At 43.0% G+C, this 22,586-nt stretch overlaps 2 protein-coding genes across 2 annotated transcripts in view; one reads left to right on the top strand and one right to left on the bottom strand.

The window, feature by feature from the left end:
- ZSWIM6 (zinc finger SWIM-type containing 6) overlaps window positions 1-13,618 on the bottom strand; it is a 127,589-nt gene extending 113,971 nt beyond the window's left edge. Inside the window, exon 1 of the mRNA XM_064139929.1 lies at window positions 13,100-13,618. Within this exon, the coding sequence (XP_063995999.1) occupies window positions 13,100-13,613 (514 nt within the window). The 5' untranslated portion in view covers window positions 13,614-13,618. The remainder of the gene's footprint in view (window positions 1-13,099) is intronic.
- A 464-nt stretch (window positions 13,619-14,082) lies between these two features.
- The window catches only part of SMIM15 (small integral membrane protein 15), a 104,217-nt gene continuing 95,713 nt past the window's right edge, over window positions 14,083-22,586 (top strand). Inside the window, exon 1 of the mRNA XM_064140823.1 lies at window positions 14,083-14,319. The gene's annotated coding sequence lies outside the window, so the exon portion shown is untranslated. The remainder of the gene's footprint in view (window positions 14,320-22,586) is intronic.

Here is a 22,586-nt window from a genome sequence, read left to right as displayed (position 1 = left end):
TGAGCCCATCAAAGGTAGCTTCAGCCTGTGCTGAACATGCCACTGGCTACTTACACCACTCATACACAGCTACTGATGGAGGATGAAATTTTAACTACCTCAGCAGTACCACCTCCATCCCACCCTGCAAATACACCCTTACCACTCAATTTCTGGCACTTGAAACTAGCATCATCTATAGAATAAAGGTGGATCTGCCCTGTCTCACCTGACAGATGAAACTGAGAAACGTGGAGTCTGGAGAAGACTGAAATGAGATCTTATCCATGTGTATAAATACCTGAGGGGTGGGTGTCAAGTGGGTGGGGACAATCTCTTTTCAGTGGTCAACAGCAATAAGACAAGGAGCAATGGCTACAAACTGCAATATAGAAGGTTTCACCTCAACATGAGGAGAAACTTCTTTACAGTGAGGGTGACAGGGCACTGGAACAGGCTGCCCAGAGAGGTTGTGGAGTCTCATTCTCTGCAGACTTTCAAAACTTGCCTGGATATGGTCCTGTGTGAACTACCCTAGGTTCCTAAGCTCAGGATGCTCACATCCTCACCAAGGCTTAATTCCATTCTATCCCTTCCGGATTGCCTGGCCAAAACACAGCGATAACCCTCTGTGCCTTACAACCAAGTGACATGTATGCTAGGCTAATACATAGACCTTTTTTGCACTCTTACATTGCCGACTCTCTCAGTTCATTTAACCATTAACTTTTACCTGAGGTGCAAGTGTTATATCACCACACTACCTGTCCCACAACACCATCTTCGCACTCCCATGGCCAAGTCATCTAGTATGTCAAGGCCCTTGCCTGGAATGTGGTTCTGCCATTAGGCCTTCCCTGGTTCCAGTGCAGTGCATCACAGAATGATGACTCTCCCCAAGATACCCCATGGAAATGGATGCATTTCAGAATTTGGATTCCTTCACCTTTAAGCACTTCTGTAAATCAGTGATTCTTGTCCCAAAATTTAAGCTTTTCTTTGCTTTTGTGGTTTACCTTTTACTTCCCAAAAATCATATCACAGTCATTCTCATCTGCTTCCTCTTTTCAGTAGATGTTTCTCAACAGTTCATTTCTATTTCTTTACTTCCTTTTGTTAATTAAGGAGGGATGGGAAGATGGACTTTGTAACAGACAGGATTCACTGAAGTGTATGCTCATGATTCACATGTCTTTCCATACATCCAGTCTAACATTTCACTATCATTTCACACCCTGAGTGATCAGGAAATAGTAGCTTTGATCTTAATGCCACCTTGTTCCTTTTCAAGATTACATGCTGGGAGGATTCAGCTTTCCAACCAGATTAGCACTCTTCCTTCCTCCTCATGCACATATAAAAGTCCATCCTTTTAAACGCAAAAAACTTTGGATCTCTTAGCTACTGAGACTAAAATACTCACATTTGTTCTGTTTTCTATCTTCACTATTTATCTTCTGCCCCTACAAACTGCAGATTCGTCTTCCACATGGCCTTTTATCCACTGGGAAAAACCCAAACATCTCCAGTCCTGATCACCATTGAGAGAACATTCACTTCATTGTAACTTCAAAAATATTTTATATTTGCAAAAGCTACAATACAGCTGTATTACTGTTTTGAAACCTGCTTTACACTTTGAAAGCTTTGCTTTATTTTGTAGGGAAGAATCTATCAAGCTTTTATGCCTTCACCAGTACCTACTGAAAGTTGACAATATAGAAGGAGCAGTCACTCAAGACTATATCCTCTTTAAATACACCTCTTCAAGGCCTTTGACCTCTACATTATGTCAGGCATCATCATCTCCCCACTTCTCTTCCAAATTTCTCATCTACAAAGGTGAACTCAGCATTTCACTACCTCTTGTTTTCAAGTACATCTTGTCCAATGAGCCAAACTCTTGCTAGCTCCTAAACACTTCTTTATCCCTGCCACAAAACAGACATGTGTCATCTACATAAATACCTATAAATGAAGCCTGTAATTTAATGCCAGATACATGACAATGTAGAGCTTGATCACTGACAACTATCCACAAAACTAAGTAGTATGCTGCTTCTAAAAATTTAAGCAGCACTAACCAAGTTATTTTCAGTTTCCTTATCCCATCAGACTGTCGCAGGATCTATTATATCAAGTTGCAGTTTTAGTCACTGTCCTACCATTTGTGTATGAGTAGCACATTTATCTGAAGTAATCTCTTTTAATTCACACGTTTATATTACATTAGGAAAGCTGCTTTATGTGTCTCTCACATATAGCTTCCAATAGTGAAAAGCTGAAGAACAGTTACACACTTTATGTCATCCTCAGTGCAGCTACACTAAATCCAGACAGACACAGAATACAATGGACTTGGTATTTTAATCCCCAAGACACTAATTGTAGTCAGTTTGCAAGGTTTCAGTTTACATTATAAATCAGTGGAAGACTAATTTTGTATGTACATCAGCAACCCCACAGCCTGTTGTCCCATTTGTCATCGGTTGTAACAAAACATTTCAGAACAGAAGTGTTTCAGGTTTCCTCTCTAATATATTAAACAATTCATTTATACTATTGATTTTCCCCTGTTCTTGAACTTTTAAAATAAGCAGATTCAGAAGAATTGTCTTGAAGAATAAGCTATGCATAATGTGATCACCAAGGCCAGCTTTGTAAATATGCAAATCAGTGTTTTACTAAGACTACTTGTCACCCTCCCAAAGCAAGCATTGTATTCCACAAACAGGAGAGGCAAAATAGGTGCTACATTAAGGCAACTGCTGTGTAAGTAATCAATAGGGTACTGTAAGGTTGTCCACTCAACTTTGCTGGCGTGCTCACATCTCCCAGAAGACCCCAGGAACATTATTTGTAGACACATCTGTTAATGCTTAACAGTCATCTCATAGCCAAAGCTGCAGGTTAAGTGGCAAAAATTACCAACCTACCTACATTTATTTATACTTTCCATAAGCATACTATCCATCCCACCATTAATCATGTAATATGGATTGGTGCTCTACAAACCTTAGGTTAGTCAAAATATCGAAGCTGAACACAGAAACTACATACTAGTAATAAATCTCATCAACTGCTCTTGACAATGGTAAGCTAAATGCTCACTTGGTGAAGATACCTGCCTTTCACACAGAGCTGGCACAGATAGTGCAGAGAGAAGGCAGGGCATTAGTATAAAATGAGGAAGAATCAGGCTCCTAATCATAAAGGAAACAAACCGAACAGCAGCGCTGCTAAAAGCCTTCAATCCTAAACCCTGCATTTAACGCACATTTAAAAACACAAAAATAATTAGAATACATGCAAACTTGATCCTCTGCTCTACTACATATTGTACATTTGTCTCACACTTTATAAAACAAAATTTAAGTGTCTCAGTGGTCAAGTGTTTTTCATTTTGTTAGCATAAATTAAACATTGTAGTCAACTGCACAATTCCTCCAGAGTTCCTGCACTATATTTGCATTACCACTGGCTGACAGAAACCACTTAGCAGTTAAACTTGGCATGTATACAACAAAATGTCTCATTTTTTAGAACTCATATAGCTATGCAATATTTGATTTTCTCAGCCTTCAAAATGATCATTTGAATGGAACTTTATGTGGGGGGAAAAATACATATATATTACCACCTACTTCTGTGAAATTTCTTTCCATTATGCTGTTTACTCCCACTTACATTTCCAACAATCCTGCCATGTATTAAAGGTCTAACATCAATTACAGCTAGCAGTGTCCCTCAAGGATCAGTGCAGAGCCCAGTCTTGTTCATGATGATCTGGACCCGGGAATTGAGTCCAGCATCACTAAGTTTGCAGATGGCAATAAGCTAGGAGCAAGTGTCAATCTGTTGGAGGGTAGAAGAGCCTTGACAGGCTAGATGGATGGGCAGAGGCCAGTGGGATGAGACATAACAAGGCCAAGGGCAGGGTTCTACACTTTGGCCACAATAACCCCAAGCAGTGCTACAGGCTGGGAACAGAGTGTCTGGAGAGCAGCCAGAAAGAAAGTGACCTGGGGGTACTGGTAGATAGAAGGCTGAAGATGAGCCAGCAGTGTGCCCAGGTGGCCAAGAGAGCCAATGGCATCCTGGCCTGCATCAGGAACAGTGTGGCCAGTAGGACAAGGGAGGTTATTCTGCCCCTGTACACAACATTGGTCAGGCTACATCTTGACTACTTTGTCTAGTTCTGGGCTCCTCAATTCAAGAGAGATGTTGAGGTACTGGAATGTGTCCAGAGAAGGGTGACAAAGCTGGTGAGGAGCCTGGAAGACAAGCTCCAAGAGGAGAGGCGGAGGGAGCTGGGGTTGTTTAGCCTGGAGAAGAGGAGGCTCAGGGCTGACCTCACTGCTGTCTACAACTACCTGAAGGGAGGCTGTAGCCAGGTGGGGGTTGGTCACTTCTGCCAGAAAACCAGCAACAGAACAAGAAGACACAGTCTGAAGTTGTGCTGGGGGAGGTATAGGCTGGATGTTAGGAGGAAGTTCGTGACAGAGTGACTTGCCATTGGAATGGGCTGCCCATGGAAGTGGTGGAGTTGCTGTTCCTGAAGGTGTTCAAGAAAAGCCTCGATGGGGCACTTAGTGCCATGGTCTAGCTGACTGGCTAGGTCTGGGTGATAGGTTGGCCTGGATGATCTTGGAGGTCTCTTCCAACCTGGTTGATTCTATGAACAATGAAATATGACTTACATAAACAGGCAGATTATTAAATAATGCTGGACAAAAGCTAAATTGCTTGAATTTTCAGCACATTAGTTCAGTAAATTGTCTGATTTTATCTGATCAACTAGCTGTATTAGGGTGAATGTAAACTTAGTAACAGGTCTTACTACATCCTTCCAATTAACATCAGACCTTCTCCGCCATTGCCCATGCATTTCTAAAGGAGAGTTTTCCAGGTATTTCAAGACTGCAAAATGCACTCATTTGCGGCAAGGGAGTAGAGAATCAGAGTAAAAAGCTAACAGCAAAAGTAATAGATGATTAATATTTAAAGTGTGTGATTGCACATATCACAATTACCTTACAAGACACTTTAAATACTGTTAAAGACCTCTTTCACAATGCTGTTTTGTTTTTTATTCAGAAGGGTTAAAAAAGTGTTGGTAAAACTCATATGAGAAGACACTTCAGTCTATACTCAATTGTGTCAAACGAGAAAGTCTTTTGTATGACTGTTCAGCTTCTAAAGCAGCCCTTTTATCAGTTCTGACTTAACCACAAAGGAATTCTCTACACTGTAGTTACTATAAAGCTACGCTTCTCTGGTCTGTTTGCACATTGCAGAATTAAGCCAGAAAAAATATTTTAAGACAGTGACGTACATCACATTTTCTAGATATTCTCGTCTTCAACAGCGGGGCCAAGACAACAAAGACTGCATATTGCTACTTTGCTGGAGGATAGCAGTGTAATGCACCTCAAGAGCATCACATAAATCATGGTAATTGGCATGTAGGTAGGAGGAGAATGTAAAACCAGCATACAGTACCAGCCAACATCGCTAGTGATCCAGGTAACAGAAGGTTATGAAGCCATGTCAAGGGCTACATACATATCCAGCTAAGAGAAGCATTTTACATGGATAGTCTTCGACGGTAAACAGAGGAAAAACTGGAAGTTCAAAAGAATACAGATCTCCCAGAACAAGCACAGTTGTTGGACAGTACTCAAGCATTCACATGCTGTCAGGCTGACTGCATTCCAGGCAATCAGAATTCACATTAAATCTGTATCCTTGTTGCATATGAAACTTTCTTAAAATTTCAAATTAGTTCCTGTCACAGACAGCATATTCATATATTAGAATAGCTTTTGTCAGTTAAAATAGTATGGTTTGTTTGGTGTTTTTTTTGTTAAGGTGCAGGAAATCCTTCCACTTAATCCCCAAAGAACATCAGCTAAAGAGAAAGCAAGTTAAGGTATGTCATCTGCATTCCAGTAGTACTGTAACTTTTCAGTCATTTTGTTACACTGCTGAAAAACAAAACAATTTGTCTTGACAAAACTAGATCACAGTATCACAGTATCACAGTATCACCAAGGTTGGAAGAGACCTCACAGATCATCAAGTCCAACCCTTTACCAGATTACACAGACAGCAGGTGACATTAAAATTAAACCCATGCAGACATCTCAGCATGCCATCTAATATACTTTCCCCTATGTAGACTACATTTTTTTCAAAGTAGGTTATATTTTTAATTAGAATTTCACCAGAGTCTTACATAAGGGTTCAACGTTAACAGGTTCACTTAAAGAAAAGCAAATAATATGGCCAAACACAAATTAGATACTGATTTTTAAGGAGATAAATTTATCCAATGCTGACTTTTAAACAGTTCCAGCCTACCCTTACACGCAGATTTTACTTTTATTCATCCATTTCTGAAAGTCTGAGTGCAGAGAGAGAGCATGCAGAGGCATCAGCTGTTAGCATGACAACTGGCTCAAACTCAAGAACTGCTACATACCAAAACATCTGATCATACAGACAGATATGTATCACTTTCTAAAACAGAAAGCCAGCTTTGAAAACTGAAATTGTTTTCTTGGAAGTGAAAAAAGCCTTGTAATTAGGGGGAAAGTGTAAGAAATATGAAAACAATGTAAATTATTGTACACTTGGTACAAAACTTTCATGGAAAAGAAGATTCTTTCTTTTCCAAACTGATGATCAAATTAATTTTCTCCTTAAAAACTAAGTAAATTCCACAGCAATATTGATGCTGTCCTGTTACATTTATCCTACTATTCATAATTACAGATAGTGTGAAGTGTTATTTCCATATCTTGAAATCACTTTAAAATGCTTACTTTCTCTTGAACTACTGACTAGACACTTTTAGAAAGAGTGAAAGCAGGCAGGAGTAGATTTATAAAGTTTTCCACACTTAGTGAGCCTGTCTTGAAAGCAAGTCTTCCTTTCTTTCCTTTTTTTTTTTTTCCCAAATTATTCAAAGTCAAAGATAGTACATAAGAGCATACACACTGAAAACAGCTTGCACATTCCCTAATTAATGCATTGCATTCCAAATCTCACAAGGAAACTGGAAAACATTCAGACACGTCCCACTGGGGAAGAAACACAAAAACGAGTTTACGTGTTTCTGTTTTGGAACTTGGAAATACTGATAGCTATTTCCCAAAGCAAACTGAAACTGGAATCAATGAAGATACTTTCACAAGACTAGTAGTCTTGGCACTAAATAAGCCCAGTTCGGCTGAATCAGACATTATTTGTTTATTCCCCTATCACAATATGCTATTACCAAATTCCAGATTACTTGTTTTAGTCATCTACACCTAACCAAACACCAACATCAGGCTGTGGGGGTAAAAAAAAAAACAAACATACTTTTTCCTTTGGCATGTCAACAAATAAACTTTTCCACAAACATTATCAACACAACCTTTTCTCCTTAGAGAAAGGTTACTGCATATACCAGGGCAATTTCATATCATGGGACACCAAAAGTTAATACAAAGCACAAGTGTCTCCACAAATAAAAGCCTTCCTTTTGTCATGCAACTGGCATTACATATTTTTTACTAAATCAACTCATCCTACATGTTTCATTAACATATACTGAATACATCAGTTACAACCATCACATCTGCTAAAAGGCTCATTTCAACTCAATTTGTGCTAGCTTTTATACTAAAATACTTGCTGTGGTTTTATCAGTAGAATTGTGTTTCACATTATACTGCTGGCATTTCAGCAACTGAACTTTAAAATAAGGGAATTACTTTGCTTTACTTGCTCCACATTTTCACACTATTTGGAGTAAAGATACCTAGAAAGAACAAGAATTGCCTATATTCTGGATAATATACAATCATCATCTATTAAAAGGATCTGAAATTTGCCAAGCGAAAAACACACCCCATCAAAATTGTATGTAGTGGTTACCAGTTTGGTCTTCTTTTCCTGGAAGTAAAAATAATGGTTTCTGGTTTTGAAAGCAACTTTTACCTCATACTTACGAACCAAAAAAATAAAAGGGGAGGGAGAGGAGGGGGAGAGAGAAAAATCAGCTGCAATAACACATTATAAAAGCATCTCTGACTCAGAAATTAAATGCTTATTAAAAGGAAACTGGGGGGGGGGGGGGGGGGGGGGGAGAGAGACACATGACAAAGTCTTTAACTTCCTTTGCAAATCAACAGAAGAAACATCCAGTCAGTTCCAGCCAATACATCACACTTGAAAATTTTTACTTGTGTTTTGGTTACATCCTTCTGAAAATGTATCACCAGTCCTGTTCAATATCTTTATTGATGACCTGGACGAGGGGATTGAGTCCAGCATCAGTAAGTTTGCAGATGACACCAAGCTAGAGGCAGGTGTTGATTTGTTGGAAGGTAGGAGAGCCCTGCAGAGGGACCTGGACAGGCTGGATGGGTGGGCAGAGGCCAATGGGATGAGATTTAACAAGGCCACGTGCAGGGTTCTGCACTTTGGCCACAACAACCCCAAGCAGTGCTACAGGCTGGGGACTGAGTGGCTGGAGAGCAGCCAGGAGGAAAGGGACCTGGGGGTACTGATAGATAGTAGGCTGAAGATGAGGCAGCAGTGTGCCCAGGTGGCCAAGAGAGCCAATGGCATCCTGGCCTGCATCAGGAACAGTGTGGCCAGTAGGACAAGGGAGGTTATTCTTCCCCTGTACTCAGCACTGCTCAGGCCACACCTTGAGTCCTGTGTCCAGTTCTGGGCTCCTCAATTCAAGAGAGATGCTGAGGTGCTGGAGCATGTCCAGAGGAGGGCAACAAAGCTGGTGAAGGGCCTGGAACACAAATCCTATGAGGAGAGGCGGAGGGAGCTGGGCCTGTCTAGCCTGGAGAAGAGGAGGCTCAGGGGTGATCTTATTACTGTCTACAACTACCTGAAGGGACACTGTAGCCAGGTGGGGGGTGGCCTCTTCTCCCAGGCAACCAGCCACAGAACAAGGGGACACAGTCTCAAGTTGTGCCGGGGTAGGTATAGGCTGGATGTTAGGAGGAAGTTCTTCCCAGAGAGAGTGATTTCCCATTGGAACGGGCTGCCCAGGGAGGTGGTGGAGGCACCGTCCCTGAAGGTGTTCAAGAAAAGCCTGGATGAGGCACTTAGAGCCATGGTCTAGTTGACTGGATAGGGCTGGGTGCTAGGTTGGGCTAGATGATCTTGGAGGTCTCTTCGAACCTGGTTGATTCTATGATTCTAAGAAGCTTCACAAAAATAAGTATGTATCCATGATGATAATGCTGTTTGACTTCCAGAGGCAAAGCAGTCTTCTAGTGACAGTATAAATTCTAAAGCTGTAATAAGTGCCAGTCAATTAATTCTTCACATAATTTTCCCTCCCTAGGAGTCCCTCCCCTCCAACTCACTCCCTTGTCATTCATACCTAAGAGGCATGACTACCATGACTACAAAGTCTCATGCTACCATGGAAAGGACTGTAACACCTCAAAAGACACCTGCATGAGCAAGTATGGTCTACGCAAAGACAAACCAACCTCAAATTACAGACATACAAGCATACTCCAAGAGTACTTACATGACATATCAAAAACACACTTCAAGTACTTCTAATGTGGATGCAGCTACAGAAGCAATGCTCAGCTTTACAGAACTACAGCAAGGGCAGGTGCTATCTTTCCCTGAACAAGTGAAGTCACACCACCAAAGACATGGGGTTTTTTTTGGTTCTCCCAGAATAGCTGCATTGAGGCCTCTGGCCAGGTCAACTGCACTATTGTGGGATCACACCTCTCCCAGCCTTGATAGCCACAGGTGTGGCAACAATACAGTAAATGTACACTAATCCAAGACTAAGTTCAGAAATAAAATAAACAGTTTGCCATATAAAACTGTCTGCTGACTCCTGGCATCTTCAAATTTGGTCATATGCAACAGCCCATTTCTCATTTTCTTTCCAGATTGTTCTATTTACTGATAAAGTGCTCTGGTTTTTACACTGTAACTTTTACTAAAAATACTTGGTTGGAAGCATGTATGGTAGAAAAGCTCTGTTTTACGCAGTTGAAAACATCTGATTTGGGGGCCCATATTCTGTCTTGTTTGCTAGGATTCTTCTATAAATCGAAAAGGAAAACCCTTCAAGTCTCATTGAAACATATCAATAAATTAGACACAAATGGAGTTTTAAAGCCCACTCTTTGGAGATAAGTATTTCACAATTTATGGATGCTCATTATTATGATAGGACAGTATCATTCAGCTTCGAAAGAGGCTAGCAGACAATTGAATTGAGTATTTGTGCATATCGCTAATGTGTCATCCTCCTTCTACTTAGGATCTTCCTTTCATAACACAGGGCATGAAGATGGGGGCACAAAACAGATTCACATGAAAACTTCTTGCAGAGCTTAGACAAGGATTTTTTTTATTCTCCCACTTTAAGTTGCTGTGATAACATTATCTGAATGCTTAATCAAGACTAGACTAAAAAAAAATTACATAACATTCAGAAGCAAATTGTTTCATTTAGTTAACACTTAAGTGAAATTTACATATCTGCTTCAGAAATCAAATCCTTCATTCCATGTTTATAGCACTACTTAAGATTACAAGTATGGCTGTTAGATTTGATATGTAATAAAATGTACTTTGTCCAATAACTGCAATTCTCCATAGTACAACAGTAAACATTTATAGAGTTTCAATTACTCATACGGCAGAGAATGCAAGTTCACATTTATATGGTTGCCAAACATGCACTTTCATAAACTCAACATTTAGTTTTCCTCAATGCTGCATATTCAGACAGATTATATAGATCAAATTCCATTCTCCACCCAATGTAAGTCACTTCAATTGAATTAGCTTTAACAGTTGCACCTTTCTGCTTCACAAGGAATATCTTGCCAGCAAGAGCAGGCCCTAGTGACACAGCCACCTACCCAAATTACCCAAGAACTTTCCTACAGCAGGACCCAGCCTGTTGAAATGCTCCATGACTCCCTCACCAGGCAAGCCAAAGGCCTCTGTCAAAACAACTGATACGTTTCATATCACCAGTTCCCTCCATCATGTCTGCACAGCCTCCCAAAGGAGACTCAAATAAGGTAGAAATAAAAAAGAAAAAAACAAACAAACACACCACACCAACAACCACCAACACAAATATATTTTCAGGAGTACGAATTTCTTTGGAATACATTTAAAAGCCCCAGAAACAGCAGTCAACACTTCAGTTGTATTTATGCATAACTTCTCTCTTCAAGTTTTTCCTTGCCAACACTACTCAATGCCCCTCTCCTTTCTAAGCTATACAAAAAGTTACTTTTTCACAAGTACTCACTAAGGCCTGGTCCACTGCTGAAAGCAAGCAATGAAAAGCCCACACTGGGTTTCTGTCTCCTAGAGATGATTGCATCTTTTATTTATTGCCTCTTGGCTTTATTTTCACAGTGAATTCCTGTCTTAAATGTAATCAGCCAAGAAACCCTCCCTATGTGCACTCCTGTCATTCCTCATCTCTTGCAAACAGAATCTAGTGCAAGCAAAGAAAAAAAAAACACATCTTGCCACTTCCAACCCAACTCAAAAAGCGCTGCTTCTGGTTCTGCTAGTCCCAATGACCACAGATGCACCTCAGACCTCTGGAAAGCCAAAACATAAAACTTATTAAGAAAGCACATTACATTTAAAAATAAATTAAAATCTTGAAGGCCCCCTAGGCAGAAGGGCACTGAGCACACGAGCAGGGACACAGCTTCTCTTTGGGGGAAAAAAGGAACATGGCACGTTCACAAACCGCCCGCCAAATCAAACCCGCAGCGGACAGCACCAAGGATTTGGGGGAAGTAGAAGGATTTCGGCGTACTCTCCACACATCCAGAGCCGCAGTCGCCAACAAAAGGCGACCAGCAGCCTCTTTTGTCTGGTTTCCCCTTTTCGGGGAAGGAGGAGGGGAAGCGACAGAAAACTGGAGAGGGGGAGGAAAAAAAAAAAAAAAAAAAAAAAAAAAGCAGAAATAAACATGAAAATGGGAACAAAGTGGCCGGGTCACATAATAAGCATCATCCACGGAAGGAGGAGAGGTAGGGGAACTGTCTGCTGCGGGTGGCTCCCTCTTATTCGGGAGGAGACCCGCCCCCGGCGGACAGCTCCCCAAAAGTGAAGGGGATACCCACCCCTGCAGCCCTTTATACACAGGCAGCGAGGAGTTAACCAGAGGCGCCTATCATGGGTGAAGAGCAGCGGCAGGCGGCGGGGTTGTGGGAGAGGAGGGAGAGAAGGAAGGGGTGTGGGGGGAGTATTGTTCGAGGAGGAAAAGCAGCGCTTCCCCCCTCATGTCACGAAGCGGTTCACGCCAAAGGAACCCCCCACCATACCCCCTTAGGCAGGGCGGATCGCGCTCCCTCCCTCCGGCTCGCTGCCGCCGTCGCTGCCCTAGAAATGTCTTTGTTCGCGGATTCCCCCCCCCGCCCTGCACACTCGCTGCCGGTGTCTCGCTCCGCTTTTATGTCTTTATTTTGGACGGCGGCGCATCCAGCCCCCCCCGTCTCCCGTTCCTTCCCCCGCCGGTCGTCCTTCTGCTGATTCATTTCCACCGGTGGTGCCCCCCGGGATGGGGGGGCAGTATCTCCTTGCTATTGTGGCTCGGGGTAAAGCGATGACCCGGATTACCGGGGGTGGGCGCTGGGAAAGAGCACAACCAAACGGGATTACACGGGCTGGATTACCGGGAGCGGGCAGGGCGCTGGGGTGGGGTAGGAGTTAAAGAGACAGAGGGGGAGGCCCGCCCGGTGGTGGGGTCCGGGCAGTGTCACAGAGTTACTGTGTGTCCTGTGTGCGAGGGGGAGGAGACCGGCGGAGGAAGTTGCCCGTCCCGCATTATAGCTGGGGAGTGAAGGTCTCGTACGGGCCGGGCCGCGACGCGGGGGAGGAGGGGAGCAGTTCTTCGCCTGCACTGCCGGACTCCCCCCTCCAGGGGCTGCCGCAGGAGACGAGAAGGCTCCGGCCACCAGAGCAGTGGAAGGAGAACAAGCAGGAGGCGGCTCCCCGGACGGCAGGCGGGTGACACGCAGAAGGAGACCCGCGGCGGGGGAGGCCGGCGGCGCCCGGCTCCGGAGCGCGGCCTCGACCGGTGACTCACCGACTTGCAGGACGTTATCGACACAGCCACCGTCGAGCAAAGCGATGCCCCTGCGGAAGGGCAGGCGGTTCTCGTCGGCGGCAGCGGTGGAGTCCGCGGCCCCGCCAGACGTGGTGGCAGCCCCCCCGGGGGTGGCGGCGGGGTCCTCGGCACCAGTGTTAAAGGAAGAGTACATGCAGATCTCCCTTTCGCTGCGAGGGAAAGACCAGTAGACGATCCTGCGCTGCACTGGCTCCGGAATCCGCTCGAACCGTTCCTCCACCCGCTGGAAGGGCCACTTTTCCGCCACCTTACGAGCCGAGATGTCCAGCAAGGACTCAGGGCTCTGGGTTTTGCCAAGTGGCAGGAGCCCGAGGGCGGCGGCGGCAGCGGCTGCAGAGGAGGGTCCGGCGCAGAGCGCCCCGCTGCCGGGTCCGGCGCCGCCCGCCCGCTGGCCCGGCCTGCACCCCGAGCCATAGCCGGGTCTGCAGCAGAGGCGCTTGGCGGGGGGAGGGAGCTGACCGCGCTCCGCCATGATCGCGCCGCTTCTAAGCCGACAGCGGAAGTGGCTGTACCCTATAAACGGCTCCAGGAAGGCAACGGACGGCCTCGAGCCCCCTCGGGACACGCCCCTTCTGCCCTAATTTGGAGGTGAGGGGCGGAGCCGGACGCCTGGCCAGCGGCCGGGGGCGGAGCCCCATGCAAATCGGCGCCACAAACGTAAATAGAACGGCTCGGGGACTGCTCGCTCCGCGCGCGGGCGGGCGTCCAGGAGCGCGCACCCCTCCCCTTCGCTGATGTCACGCTCGCAGGCCCGGGCGCGCCTCTCGCGCGTGGTGGGAAAAGGGGGCGTGGCCGGCGGCGCCCCTGTCTGCCACCATGTAGGGAATGGAATGCGGGGGTGGGGCCGCCGGCGGCCTCAACCCGGTCACCTCTGATGGGAAAGCCGGCGGGCGGGGCGGGCCGGGCCGCGCCTCGCATCTGGAAAATACGGTAACGGCTGCGGCCGACAGGGAACTGGCAGAGCCCGCGCGGGGGCGGGGGTTCGGGCTCCCGCTGCAGCCTGTCTGCCCCCGCGCGTGTCCGCAGCACGCCCTCAGTCGAGGCGCGCCCCGGGGCTCTCCCGTCGGTACTGCTTGCAGCCTCCTGCCAACTCCCGGCAGGCGGTTCGCACCGCAGATGATGTGGCCTTGAACGGCTCCGGCAGCCCGAGGTGAAGGGCTGGGCACCAGAGATCCGCGGTGAGTAATCGATTGAACACAATTAGGGCGTTATGTTCACCTCGGTATGGGAAAAGGGCCAGTGGCGGCCATCTGCCTCGATTAATTTTTAGCAGGCAGTGCGGCAGAGCGTAAAGTTAGAAAGACTCTTTCTGGTTTTCCGTGTGCATTAAAAACCGAACAACTCGGGATCGTTCCGACTCCTCAAAGTCAATGACCTTCCTGAACAATGAATGAAAAAGCGCTGAGGAACTGAGCGGCGACGGCAAGCAGATGATGTCGGGCTCTGCGTAGGACCGGGCCAATAGCTACCCTGCGCCTGTGGCAGGGACGAGTTCTGGTCACACTCACAGCCGCGCTGCTAATGTGAAATACGGAAATGCTATACAGTAAGGATCAAGATTAGAAACGAAAAGTGATGCCATCTTTCCTGTGGAGAGTCGCTTTGTTGCACCATTTTAGAACGATCAATATCATCTGTTAAATAGGTACTTTGGAAACGTAGGTTGGAAATGTCATTTTTCGTAGTTGAGAACAGTACTGATTCATATGCTTTGGATTTCCCAATGAACAGTACCAGCTAGCCTGTAATGCAGGAGCACTAATTTGAGTGCCTAGTGGCTTCATTCTCGTAGGCTCGTTTACCCAGCTAGACTACATTTTCCATGGTGCAATGCAAGTCTTCAGCTGGGAGGTGTGCAGTCCAGGGCGGGGGGCGGGGGATGGCTTCATCAAGGGAATGCAGTGAAAAAATGTCCGGTGTGCCAGGCTGAGACCTAAGTACAGGTAACAGCAAGCTGAGTCAAAACTTGACATCTACAGGGATTTTTTTTCCATCAAAACACCAGATGAAAACAATTATTTTTTCGAAGGGATTGAAGACCTTTGCAGAAACTCCGTTTTTCATTAAAAATGGATGGGAATTTGAATGAGTCTTATCAGATTTGCTGACTTGGCTTTTTAAAGAACGATCAGCAGTTACCTGGAGATCATTGAGAGTATTCAAGTAATGGCCTTTTTATATGCACGTAAGCCCTTATAAGCCCTTAGGCAGTAGTATTGATTTGAAATTTCACAGGTAGACAATTTTTTTCTCTTCTAGGTCTAGAATGTTTTTTTTTTCCTTTCTGTTGTCGGTTGCTCATACAAGAAAATAGCTGATCCTTAACAAAGGAATTTAAACTGCAGGTTACAGACCAGGCCTGAATTATATTCTGTACAGTTGAGGGTTTTTTTTGTGTATACTACAAGCTGTTCTTTTCTTTGGGTCATGAGTGGTACCTTCTGGGTAAGAAATTAATTTAAAGTGACGATAGTGCTTTTAAGTGTAAATACAGGTACTGTAGAGGTGCCTGTTTCATAAATCCGCAGATACCTTTCTGGGGTATTAACTGGCTTCTTCCTTGTTTCAGGAATGTATTTTGCAGGTGATCTGCTGGATTTTAAAATTACTTTTTGGAGGTGTTACAAAGCCTAAATACTGCAGGCCACAGATGAGGGTGCTATTACTTTCTTTTACTATTAATGTAATTTATTATTAATATGATGTTGCTTCAGCATTTCTGAAAGCAGATTGTGCTAGTTTGAAGCAAGCTGGAATGTTTTGGTAGAAGAACTAGATAACGGGCAGTGAAATGAAAAACAATTGTGTCTACTTCTCTCACAGTCACACTGAGAACTCTGGGAAGAAGAAGAAAACATTCTCCATTTTGTCTCTCACTCTTGCTTTGGCCTTAGACCTGGTCACATCTCATTAACCCTGCTCCTACTAACCTTGCTCCCTAACCTCTTGGCTGCACCTCTTTTCTTCCTGAGAACTGGGGTAAGGTTGAGAGGGCCGGGGGGAGGTGTTGGGGTGGTTTGAGAGCCCCTCCTGGGGACTCAGGTTTCTGGGAGGGGAGTTGTGCTTTTGTATTGTTTATCCTTTGTATATTTCTGTATATAATTGTATATAACTGTATATATTGTAAATAGCTGCTTGTAAATTCTGCTAGCTGTAAATAAATTGCTTCATCTATATTCCCAGGGTCCGTCTGAGTTAGCTGGGGCAAATACAAAAGTGTGGGGGGGGCGGGGTAACCCCCAAACCATCACACAGATGAATGGAATATGTAGAAAGTAAAAAAAAATCTTCATGACTGCATGTGCATAGCAGCAGAGGAAAATTAGTTTTCATTTTTTGTCCTGTCACATACTCTGTTACAGTTGTTCACATTTCAAAGCAGTTTTTCTTCTCTGTTGTTCTAGTGCTATTTCTGTTTTAAACAAATGTCTAGCAAATTGTTAAAAATGCTTTCCTACATTGGGTAGTGGTTGTTCTTTACTAGGTCTTAACCACCTGCTGCAATAAAAAGAACTCACTGGAAGAATTCTTCTCAACATAGTAAAGAAGCTTTTCAATAAAAACTGAGAAGGAAGAAGAGAGAAACACCAATGTACAACAAAATATCCATAATAAGTAGCCCATGTGTCAGTTACCTCAACTTTAATTGTTCTTCTATCTTTGCAGATCTTGGCAGAAATTATTACATTTGCTTAAGAAACCCCAGGAGAAAAGCCCATAGATCCACCTCTTTCATCCATCTACACTCAGCTGCTTTCCATTAAGTCTATGAATATTAGCAGCTACAGTGGGTGCTGGTGAAGCTCTCTTATTCCTGGGCTAGGAAACACTTGAAGAGGCAATGGTATCCTTGCTCTTGCTATACTACGATAAGCACACTTCTTGGGCTCACTCTGCACTACTATAGCACCATAACTGCTTGCAAATTAACATGTGAGGCCGAAGTTCCTTTGTCCTGACAGTTTTGTCCCTTGAGGTCCTTTAACTTTCTGAAACGTAGTGGAAAGATGTGCCAACTCCAGGGAAGAAATTAAAATGTGTTAAAGCCATATCTGAATTGCATTTTAAATTCTAGTCCATTTTTGTTTCCATTAATGTTCTTTCTGTGAGAAAATGTTGCTGAGCTGGGCATTCATTTCTTCTTTTTCTGCCTCAGAGCTTTGGGAGGCTCTGCCTCAGTTTTTGTGAGGTACTTCCAGAGCTACACAGAGAGGAAGGAATGGCTGGAAAGCAACAGCCTTAACTTGGTTAACTTCCTGCATGTAATCAAAGGCTATTCTATGAGCTGCTTGGAAAAATACCCTGGCAACCACTCTGTGAAATTCCTTTTTAACAGTCTTTCAAAGCGTTAGGCCACTTGCAGTCGTTTTTGCTCATTCCAGTAGCACATGTAGAGCTTCAACATTCTGCCAGTTGTGCTTATGTAAAAGAAAGATTGCAAACAGCTGCATAACTGTCTTTGTATGAAGCAAATAGTTGTGCAAATGTAGAAAAAATGGATGCCAGACAAGCTAGGGCTGACTGTCAAAACTTATCTGGAAAGAGTAGATTCATCTCTCTCACACTGAAACCGAGCAATAATCTGAATTTATGCACTGCGGAAAATATTTTGAAAAGCTGGGAATGTAGAGGGTCAGAGATAAAGAGGAGAGTCTAGAGAATTCTCAGAACTAGAATTCTAAGAAACAAATTAAAAATACTTAGAGGGACAAAAATAAGTCAGACTGATGGGCTCATGAAAACCACTCAATTTATAACGCTAAGTCAAATATTTCTTTATGATGGTTCTTTAAGCCATTTTAAATAACTATGTGCTTCAGTTCTTTTAAGAAAGTTAGGGTCTCATGTATTCCATGAATACATGAAAGCCTGAAAACCACTGCTGTAGGTAACAGTAATTAATATCACTGTGCCTTGCAATTTAGTGACTGGAAATTCAAACACAAGAGAAACGGACAGTGGTAATGAGTGTCAATGAAGAAAATAGTGTAGTTTATTCATGTCTTTGGTTTTGCAGTGTTTTCTTAGAACGGTTTCCTTCATTATGGGTCTGTTAGAGAGAGTCTGAAGGAGGGCCTCACATGTGATCAGAGGGATGAGCCACCTGTTCTACAAGGACAGGCTGAGGAAGTTCGGGCTGTTCAGCTTGGAGAAGAGAAGGTTCTCCAAAGACCTTATAGCAGCCTTCAATACCTGAAGGGGGCCTACAGGAAAACTGGAGAGGGACTATTTTTAAGGGCATGTTGTGACAGAACAAGGGACAATGGCTTTAAAGTAGAGCAGGGTAGATTTAGATTAGACATAGGATGATGTTCTTGGCACTGAGGGCATTGAGACTCGGTAAAGAGTTGCCCAGAAAAGTTGTGGATGCCTCATACCTGAAGTGTTTAATACCAGGTTGGATGAGGCTTTGAGCAGCTTGGTGTAGTGGGAGGTGTTGCTGCCCATGACAGGGGAGGTTAGAACTATTTTAGAAACTATTTTTAATTTAAGGTTTTTTTTTTTTAAAGAATATTTGCCATTTACTAGCCTTTTAAATCAAGTACTCTAGGACAAATATTTGGAGTCTCTCTGTTAAAGTGAGAATGAACCAGCAGCACTGAAAGAGCCCTTTCAAAGTGTAGCTTTTTATTTTAATTAAATTCCACTACGATTCCAAAACTGGAGTCAGAGGCTGGAATCTAAAAGCATTTAGGAAAATAAAATACTAAGCATACTTTGTTTAGTATAGAGTAATGAAAAGAATCAAACATCTTAATCTGAACTGAATCCACTTGACATTCATTGCTGTGTCCTCAGCCTTTTTATGGCTTTGTACTTGATGCATGAAGTCGTTATGAAATGGACTGAAGGGGAGGGCATTGTGTGTGCTGTAGTCCCAGAACTGTGTGAATTAATGCTGCCATGTATTTCCTTAAGGAATGAGCACATTCAGTTTACATTTATTGAGAATAGACCCTGGGAATGAATTATTTCTTCCTTATAAGGAGCTTTGTGTTGGGGTATCTTCTGGGACAGTTTACTTCACTGCAGAGTTACTAGGGATAAAAGCATAACTGTTACAAGTAAGATGTGTGAGTTCTTGAAATTAAACATGTTGAACTGATTTAGAGGATTCAAAATATGAAAGTCTTGAAATTGAGTAATAAAGGTTTCTCACCTGTCTTCAGTGTTTTGATTTATTCACTTACCATTCTCAAAAAAGTCAAAAGCTGTCTCTGAGTTTTAACATTGCTCTGGTTTTGTTGTGACTTTCTTTAGATCTGAGTTGCAGTATTCCTGAACAAAACAAAAAACATGGTATTGCTCTCACAGGCTTTTGTAAACTGTTCTTAAAGGACTGTAATTTTTTCATACTGAAATAAAGTTAAATTTGATGAAAGCTTCAAGTGGTCTGTCTCTTTACTGTGAATACACACTCTTAATTGTGGTTAAATGGTTTAGAAAATGCAGGTTCCTCAAAGCTTTATTCTCTTCTAGTTAGACATCCTGAAACAAAAATGTAATAGGCCAGTTCAGAAATTAATCAGATGCAGAATGCCACCAATTAATCTTCCAGCATCTGTAGCAGTAGCTCAGCTCAGCATATGTAATGTACAGAAGGTGAAATAAACTGATGATCTAAAAGAAAACATTGGTCTACCTTATTGTAGATAAGAAACCTATGCTAACAAACCCTTTTTATCTTCTCAGGCTTTACAGAGTTCCTTGCATTAAACCAAATAACTACATTGCTGTAGCAGGCAATGTAATAATTCTTGGAGAAGGGTGTGCAAACCTGAGCCCTCTAATATCAGGAACAAAAAGAATTGTTTACTTAAATATGACCTGTGGCAAAGAAAGAGAAGCACCATATACTGAAATTTGCAGAAGTGCATTTCCTAGGGTTTTACATGCTGGTAGAATGGCTTTAAAAATTGTGTTAAACAAACAAAAACACATGCACACACACCTCAAAAAAATCCAAACCTCCAAAACACAATCACACAACTCCACAAAAACACCACTGTTTTTTTTTTTGTTGTTGTTGTTTGTTTGGGTTTTTTTTTTTTTGTTAAAGGGTCAAAACAATCCAAAGCAAACCCTTTTTTTTCTCCTATTTCAGTTATCCAAGTCAGGGTTAGTTCATGATGGCAACAGATCTGTGCTTGCAAAGGAACAGCTTAAATAAAGACAAAACCCAAAGTTTCTGCCTGGTTCTAGAGATATGGTGCATATCAGTAGGACCCTTGCTGTGCTGGTGCCTCCTTGTCTCCACTAGCACAGCCAAGACAGGAGTGTAAGGAAGAGGAAGGCATAGCTAACTGCCCAGCAACTTGCTTCAGATTTTTGCCGGTCTTCTGTGAACTTCTCTGTCTGTATGAATTATGTCTGAGGACCCAGAGAAAGTGAGGAGGCAGAGAAGAGGCACATATAGCTAAGCAGTACTTAAATGAATGCTGTTAAAATAACTGACATTCTTTTTAAAAGCTGGGGTACCATGTCTGAATTGGTTGCAAATAGCAGTGTTTAGCCAACTAGGCAAACTGAACTGAAGTTTTATGATTTTTCCTTAACAGTTTATTTAAAATTTGATTCTTATTGGTGCTTAAGATTTTAGTTTACAAGTATTTGAACAGTATTGCAAACCTGTCTCTAACTCTGCTGGGGTTGAAACACCCAGTCAGGATTTACAGCCCTTTTTATTGGGTTGTACTTAAGATGTTTAAATTTGCATAGGTGCTCTAAATAGAACCGTTTGTGTATAATTCAGACACACTATGAAATTAGAGACCAAGGGGGGTTTATGTAGGGCAGAAAATTTATGTTGTGCCATCTTGTTCAGCTTCATTTGGTCAAAGAGGACTATGCACTAAGAAGTAATTGAGGAATTGTTTTCACTTTTTTTTTCCTACCTAGACATCATCTTTTATTTTTATAGCAGTGTCAACTCCATCCTTAAGCAAAGTTCTATTTCAGTACTTTTGCTGCTTGGGTTTAAGTAAGTCAAACTCATGGATTTGTCCCAGGGCTTTAGAAAGTGTTTGAAATTTTAGTAGCCTAAGTGCAGATTAGACTCAGGTGTACTAGTTTTACCAAGTTATCCCTGCAATACCAAGTGACTGAGCTGTGGAACACTGTACCAGTTTGGAACATTCAGCTTTCATAGTTAAACAGGGATTACTGAGGTATATCTGGGGTGGTGCTGATGTACCTTCACCTGATTGTAAGAATTTTCACTGTCTATTTGCTTGTTTCTATCTTTTCCCATCTTTATTAGCCCATACTTTGGTGCTGCCGGTTGATTGTGAACTGTACTGCTCTATCCTAGCTAATGCCCCATAAAATTTCCATCTGCTTACCTTCTTCATGTCCTGCAGTCTTGGAAATTGTACCAGTGCTGATATCCCAAGTTAAGCCTTGTAATCAAATCCAGAAGATAGCGGTAAGCTACAATTAGAGCTCTGTAGTAAAAGTTTGCCAGCAAAACCAGTACTTCCTTCTATATCAGTAGCTTCAAAGATCTCATTGGAAACCCCATCTTGGGGCACGGGGTTTTGTGGGTTTTGTTTTTATTTTTTCTACTACTCTGTCTATGCACAACATCAAACTTCTTAAGTTGCTCTAAACAGAAGGGGAGAGCACTCTTCTTTTTCCTCCATTGTGCCCAGGGATTAGGGTGAGCTGAGAGATGTATATCTGCCACACTTCACCACCTGTAATAATAGTGGCACAATGTACTCTTGTATTTTGGAAAGGTTAGTGGTTTGAGCATCTTTCAGGGGGGTATTAGGAGTTGCAAGTATTTGGCAGTTTTGCTACTGAAAAGAAAGGGACCCCTTCATATTTAACACATAACTATGCTTCTTTGCTTCAGAGATTAGGCAAGACTCATCGGATAGGTGTCTTCTTGCTAGACACTGTACTGTGGTCCTTCAGAGGGAGTAGATACAGGCACTGTGTGTTGTTCAAATGCTCCAGGAGGTACTGTGTCAGATACTGCAGCTGCAAGTTTAGGCAGATGTCATCATCAATCATCCTGTGGATGTTGTGGTCCTTGAGCAGGAGAAGCAGAAATCTATTCTGGCATGTTCGTGTAAGGTACATGGTTTTAGTGGTTCCAAAAATTAGAGCCTCTGGGCAGGGACAGGTCTCTACAAAGCCTCTAAAGTCATCCAGTTTTAATGAAGGCTAAATGCTGTGCTACTGTTTCCTCAGTCTGAGAAGACAGAAGAGCCTTTCCAGTACCCTAACTCAAAACTGCTTCCCAATTAGTAATTTTAATATGCTCTTCTCAGAGCTTTGTTGCAAACAGCATGAAAATCATGTTATATGGTTTCAGTGGCTCTCAGCATCAGCAACAAAGACTGAGCATGATTTTGACTACGCTCAGAACAGTGCACCAGACTTCTCCATATACACAGTTGAATAACCAGTACTGAGTCAGTTTACATCCTACTGTGAT

Source organism: Pogoniulus pusillus, chromosome Z (assembly GCF_015220805.1).
Source record: "Pogoniulus pusillus isolate bPogPus1 chromosome Z, bPogPus1.pri, whole genome shotgun sequence".
NCBI classification, from domain to species: domain Eukaryota; kingdom Metazoa; phylum Chordata; class Aves; order Piciformes; family Lybiidae; genus Pogoniulus; species Pogoniulus pusillus.
Note: the sequence above shows the minus strand (reverse complement) of the source record. Positions and strands in the feature narration are given on the sequence as shown.